The sequence below is a fragment of the Notothenia coriiceps genome, unplaced genomic scaffold (genome assembly GCF_000735185.1).
Source record: "Notothenia coriiceps isolate Sejong01 unplaced genomic scaffold, NC01 NC01_scaffold00001897, whole genome shotgun sequence".
Lineage (NCBI taxonomy): Eukaryota > Metazoa > Chordata > Actinopteri > Perciformes > Nototheniidae > Notothenia > Notothenia coriiceps.
In genome coordinates this window covers 1-6,656 of record NW_011334598.1, presented here as the reverse complement: position 1 = coordinate 6,656, position 6,656 = coordinate 1, and the positions used below count along the sequence as shown (strand labels likewise).

At 43.4% G+C, this 6,656-nt stretch overlaps 1 protein-coding gene across 1 annotated transcript; it reads right to left on the bottom strand.

Annotated features, from left to right (window-relative positions):
• Positions 1-835: 835 nt before the first annotated feature.
• Positions 836-5,727, bottom strand: LOC104964233 (high-affinity choline transporter 1-like; the record flags this gene model as incomplete). The annotated part of the gene is made up of 7 exons (XM_010792977.1): positions 5,650-5,727; positions 5,112-5,228; positions 4,631-4,786; positions 2,081-2,229; positions 1,792-1,935; positions 1,562-1,715; positions 836-1,053 (listed from the first exon to the last, which is right to left on the bottom strand). Coding segments are annotated over exons 2-7 (897 nt in total), but the record flags the coding sequence as incomplete, so codon positions are not given.
• Positions 5,728-6,656: the final 929 nt, after the last annotated feature.

Sequence of the window (6,656 nt, the reverse complement as noted above, 5' to 3'; positions counted from 1 at the left end):
CTCCAATACTTCCCACTTCTGTTCATATCTCATCACCAGGACGGAGACCTTTTGCTCCCAGTGGCTCAGGAAGAAAGCCCACAGGATTATTAAAAACCCCCATCACCCCAGCCACAAACTGTTCTGTTGCAGAATCAGGACAAAACCAACAGACTCAGAGACAGTTTCCTCCCCACAGGCAATAAGACTATTAAACTCCTGAGCTCTGTTAAGTGCCTCGATAAACATTCATCTGTTTGTAATCTTGCGATTGACCTATTTATCTAAATAGTTATCTAAGGCTCTGAGCTCCATTTACTTTCCTAACGGACGGCAAACAAAACTCCGACATTATACTATTTAAAATAAAAGGGTTAGGGTTAGGGTAAGATATTGAGTAAGAAAATGTTTTCATGAACCACACAGCTTCCGGTTGTCCAAGACCCGACTGGACAAAAAGACGTGGTGCAGGCACGAAACGTACTACCAATAGAAATACATTGCTTTTAAAATCGTTCTGTGTGACACGAAAAAAATTCGAAAATCGTGTTGGTGAACACAAATCATAGATTAAATTAATTTCGTGACTATAACACGAAATGCCGTGAGACTGGGTTGTCTATTTACGTGTATACAGACTTCTTGCACTATTTTTTTATTTTTTATACATGTTGCATCATTGGAGGAGCTCAGGTCAGAAGAATTTCATTGCCATTTCTACAATGTAGCTTAAATGCATATGACATTAAAACCTTTGAATCTTGGAATTGTGACTTCATACTATCTTGTTTTTTATCAAACAACTCTATAATTCTCCTGTAGCTTTCGTTGTAAAAGAACTATTGGTTTTCTTCACCTGGGGTCTCAGGACGTTCTTGTATATGTTGGAGGTGAAGACAGAAGCTGCAGAAAGCAGAAGAGAGTCGAGTGACGACATCGAGGCGGCGGCCACAGCTCCAATACCGATGATGGAGATGAAGGATGGGGTGAGATGTTGGAGGCTGAGGGGCAGAACTAGAGCTGATTCCCCACGTTCATATGGAGACGGAGAACCGTACGAAGTCATGTTCCAGTCTAAAGCATGGACACAGAAGAAGGAGAGACTGAAAAGGGTTCACATCATCTGCGTTATTCTGAGAAAAGCCTACAGGAATGTGGCTTATGTGATGACCTCTCAAATGGCATGTTGCTGAGATTTCCCCTTCACCCAAATAACTTTTTATCTAGCACATTTGCTAATGCCTGCAGTCCATACAAATAGATAAGTGTTTCTTATTTTAGTTTTTTAACTCTGTGATTCGCCGGTTCTTGTCAGGGTTTGGCAAGAGTTCGGACCCAAAATCAGTAATAATGTAAACACAAGGCGAGCTTTTATTAACTTCAAAGCTGGCGTAAAAATATAAAAACTGAAGGAACAGGTGAAGCAGAACAAAAGGAAAAGTAGCAAACAAAACTAGAACAAACCCGGAGGACTAGGAGGGAAACAGGAACAGGAAATCAAGAACCAAACCATAGGAAAACGACAGGTGCTTAAAGACATCAGTTTTCACAGGTTCCCTCAGTATTTAGAAACAGTTGTTACCTGTGGAGGCAGCAACTGCCCCAAAAAGTACTGAAGGAATCCCCAAAATAGGCAGGAAGAAAGCCGAAACATAGCAAGTGGTCTTGGCTGTTGATGTGGACGATGCCGACAAAGTCCTCTGATGAAGGCACTGATATCCCAGACTCCCCAGGGCCTTAAAGTCAAAACAGTAAATTGGTTAATGTTTTTTTATTAACGTGAATTGTGTTTGTAATTATCCACTTCCTTACCATTAGTAAAAAATCGTCCATCAGTAGCCAGGACTTTTTCAGCTCTGGTGCTCCTATCCAGGGAGCGTGAAGGGTGTTGTTCATCAGTGTCTGACTAATGGCCGAAACGTGGGGGTTCATCAGAGCAAAGGGAACACAGATCCACTGCAGGGACAGAAAAATATGTAAATAGAGACACACATAACAGACAGTTGTTGTACACAAATTATGATTTTGATACACCGAAGTGTATCAAAAGCGGGTTCGGTGATGTGGTCCCAATAAAGGGAGTAGCGAGTAGCAAACTCACCAAGCTGATGAATAAGAGGATAAGCTGTACAATATCTGTGTAGGCCACCGAGTAGAGACCCCCCAGCAGAGTGTAGATAATGGCGACGGCAGCAGAGATCCATACGCACACACTGAAGGGAATATCCAGGACCACACTCATGGTTCCTCCTGTCAAACACATTGTATCATGACAATGTTATAAACTGTGTTATTGGACTGTGTTCAGGGATTGGTCATAACAAACACCAGGTTTATAGGCTGAAGATAGGGATCTTTTATTTGTACAATGCAGTTTCTAAATGCTTGTGTTCGGTCACTCTGGCTATATGTTATAGTGTACGTCGTCTGCATAGTGATGGTGCAATGTAGTTGTTTGTTTACCATAAGTAATGCCCGTAGAAGCATCTAGTTGAGAAAGAAGAGGTCTCAAAATCTAGCTTTGAGGATGAAATATTTGTCTGATCGTTTGTTCGATGGGAGCCTCCAGCCTCCAAAAATGAAACCTCTTTGGTGGCATAATCTACGACAAAAGCCAGCAGAGATTTTGAGGGATGGACCAGATAAACAACTTCCCCAAACAAGAAATATGCAGGAAATGAAAATGCTTGAGTTGGAGGCAAGCTGAAGAACAGGAGAAGGGTTAGGGTTAGAAAGAAGGCCCTGAGGCAATCCTTGATCTGATAAAAGCCAGGCTCACAAACCTGAGGAGAACTGATAAGGAAACATATGGGTTAGAAAGAGAAGGCATGAGCAGGCTAGATCTGGGACCACTTTAATTATGCCAGAGATCTACTGGAGGAGAAGAAGACAGGGAAGCTTGTGAAAACCACATTGAAAAATCACATTGAAAAACAACTTGGCAACAGCAACAAGACGTGCCTCATACTCCAGAACCTGCTTCCCGATTTGACACGGCACCATTCAAGTGGACAGAGAACCAGCAGGCGGTAGAAAAAGCACGATCTGCATCACCTGGACCAAAAGGTATATAATAATCAAACTTTTGAGAGATTGTTTGAATGATGTGATGGTGTTTGCAGATCTGACGTGGCTGGGGAGGGAGTTCCAGAGTGAGGGGGAGGCTACTGCGAAGGCCCTGTCACCCCAGGCCCAGAGCTTTTTCCTTATTGGCTGCAGTAAATTAGCTTCAGCAGACCTGAGGCGACGGGCGGGGGTGTGTCGTTGGATGAGGTCACAGGGGTAGGGGGGGGCAAGGTTGTTGAGGGCTTTGTAAGTCAAAAGTAATATTTGAAAGTCAATGCGGTGTTTGATGGGGAGCCAGTGGAGGTCATGGAGGATATGGGTTGAAGTGGTTGGAGCGTCGGGTGGAGGTGAGCAAGTGGGCAGCTGAGTTTTGGACATATTGACGTTTTTTTAGTATGAACGCAGGTGATCCAAAAATAATGTTGTTGCATTAATCCAGTCGGGATGTTATAAAGGCATGGATCAGAGTTTCAGCAGCGATCGATGAGAGGGAGGGTCTGATGCAGGCGATGTCCTTTAAATGGAAGAAAGCGTTTTTTGTGACCTGGTTGACGTGAGGGAGGAAAGTGAGGGTGGGGTCGAGGATGATGCCAAGGTTACGGATGTGAGTGGAGGGGTTGACAATGCAGCCGTCGATGGTAAGTGAAAAAATCCTGGGTTGAGCGGGTAAGTGAGTTTGGGTCGATGATTATAAGTTCCGATTTTTCACAGTTGAGTTTTAGAAAATTGTTTTGTATCCAAATTTGAATGTCAGTGAGGCAGGTGCTGAGCTGGGAGTGTGTCGTTGGAGACATATATTTTGTTGATAGGTAGAGCTGTGTGTCATCAGCATAACAGTTGAACTGGAGTTGGTTTTGACGGAGGATTTGTCCAATTGGGAGGATATAGATAATGAACAGAAGGGGACGAAGTACAGAACCCTGAGGGACGCCATGATTGAAAGGGGCTGTGGGGGATTTGGAGTTGTTAATGGAGATTAATTGATGTCTAAGAATATAAGATATAGGAACTGCCTCATGGTGCTGAAGCTACTCTGGAGACTACGGAGAAGACTGAAAGAGCGCCGTAACACTAGGATGGGTCAAATGTAGAGAAACGGTTTCATTACATAGTACCTGTACTACGGAATGACAATAAATGTAATCTTCCTCTGGGCAAGGATTGGATTCTGTCAAATTATGAAAGGGGCTACGAATGACAAATCTCCTTCTCTGATGGGGAGAAGACTCTAATAGTGGCAGAGCAGTCTGTGCAAATTATTGGGAGGATGTTTACTGCCGATATCTCAGACAAAAAACATGTCTTCCTCTTTTGTGGCGGGTTGAGCAAAGCCACTTCCCGGGAAATTCAAGATCCGGTGCTACCAGTTCACTTTGTACCGACGCCTGATTTTTTGAAACATTGCAAGAAATCTTTAACAACAGCACTGGACATAGAATCAAAAGCCAAGAACCACATCCTCAAATAGCTAGAACTTCCTCTTGGATGCTCCAGTGTGTTTGAAAGAAACACACTCAACGTATCGCTAAAACCTTTGTTTGTGTGTGTGTGTATACAAACAGAGAGAAAAATGTATATAGCATACCTAAACCAATTAGTATGGCGGGTAACCAGACAATATCCAAACCAATTGAAGCCAGGGACAGTGCAGCAGTTACTACTTTTCCATACTTGGCATTGAAGGGGTCCAGCAACGTCACACAGTTTCTGTCTCTCATCGGCTTTACAAACACCAAGCCACCTTAAAATAAGGAGGACAGAAAACATCACAATTAAAGAAACTAAATATAAACATTTTCTTTGGCTGCGTTTGAAATCACCTACTAAATATTAATCAAACTGAATATGAGGTGTGAAAGAAAACCCAAGATGTATAATACCTTTAAATACTTTTTAAAAAAACAATTTATATCTGTAAAAACTCTTTGGAAAACAGAAATTACGTTTTTATTAAATAGTGAAATTTTCTTCAGTTCATTTTTTAATATTACATATCTACATTTTTTACCTATTTAATATTATTTGGCTACATTTTTTTTTTCGGTCAGATGTAATATCAAACTTACAAATAATAAAAGATGAGCTGTATGCCGACAGCACCAGGATTGCCCAGGTTAGACCCATAGATGGCAGGTACACCATCTCAGCTGTTCCAACAATGAAGCCTCCTCCGACCCAGGTAGCTATGGGAGAGATTAACACACAACAATTCAATTAGTGGACAAACAACAGTTTTCTAGTTAAATAAATAAAACTAAGTGACAATGCTTTTACATTATGCCCACATGGATGAATGTGTGGAATAATGGTGTCTTTCTTTCAAGGTTCAGTACTCTGCCCCCTCCTCTTCATCATCTACATCCTCCCCCTTGGTCAGATTCTCCGCCACTACAACCTGGACTTTCACTGTTACGCCGACGACACCCAGATTTACCTCAGCACCAAATCCCCCCACAAGCCCCCCCTCACCCACATCGACTGCTGTCTGACTGCAATACAATTCTCAATGCAACACAACTTCCTCAAACTCAACAGCAATAAAACTGAACTCCTCCTCATCGGCTCCAAATCCACCCTCAGCAAAACCCCCAACCTGAGACTCACCATCGATGAAACCCCTGTTTCCCCATCCACCCAGGCACGCAACCTTGGAGTAATATTTGACCGCACCCTCTCCCTCGAGCCCCACATCCGTTCATCAAGTTGTTAAAATCTCATTTTTCCACCTCCGCAATATTGCCAAACTCCGTCCCTTTCTCACTCGCCCTGCAGCTGAACAACTCATTCACGCCTTAATCTCCTCCCGCCTTGACTATTGTAATTCACTCCTCTACGGCATCACCTCCACTTCCCTCAGTAGACTCCAGCGTGTTCAGAGCGCAGCCGCCAGACTCCTCACCCACACCAAATCATGGCATCACATCACCCCGGTCCTCAAAGAACTCCACTGGCTTCCCGCTTCTCACCGCATCCACTACAAACTCCTGGTCCTCACTTACAAAGCTCTCCGCCACCTGGCCCCCCCCTACCTCACTGACCTCCTCATCCTCTACCAACCACCCCGGTCCCTCAGATCCACCTCAGCCGGTGTGCTGTCCACCCCCAAGGCCAAACTCCGGAGCTTTGGGGACAGAGCCTTCTCTGTGGAAGCCCTGAAGCTCTGGAACTCCCTCCCCCAAGACCTCCGTGAGTCTGAGTCCCTCAACCTGTTTCAGTCCCGTCTCAAAACCCACCTCTTCAACTCTGCTTATCCTTAAACCCGCCCCTCCCCCCTCTGAACCAACATCCTCCTGACTGCTTTTCTGTTTTTGTTTTGTTTTTGTTTTTGTTTGTGTTTTTGTTCTTGTTTTGTTTGTCGACCTGACTCATAATGTAAAGCGTCTTTGGGTCTAGAAAAGCGCTATATAAATCTCATTTATTATTATTATTATTATTATTATTAAATAAATGTTGTGGAGTAAAAGTACACCATTTACCTCTGAATTGGAGTGAAGTAGAAGTACAAAGTAGCATAACATGGAAATACTCAAGTAAAGTACCTCAAAATGCTCGCTTGAGTAAATGTACTTAGTGACTTTACACCTCTGCATTCAGGGCAACACTGACTCAGC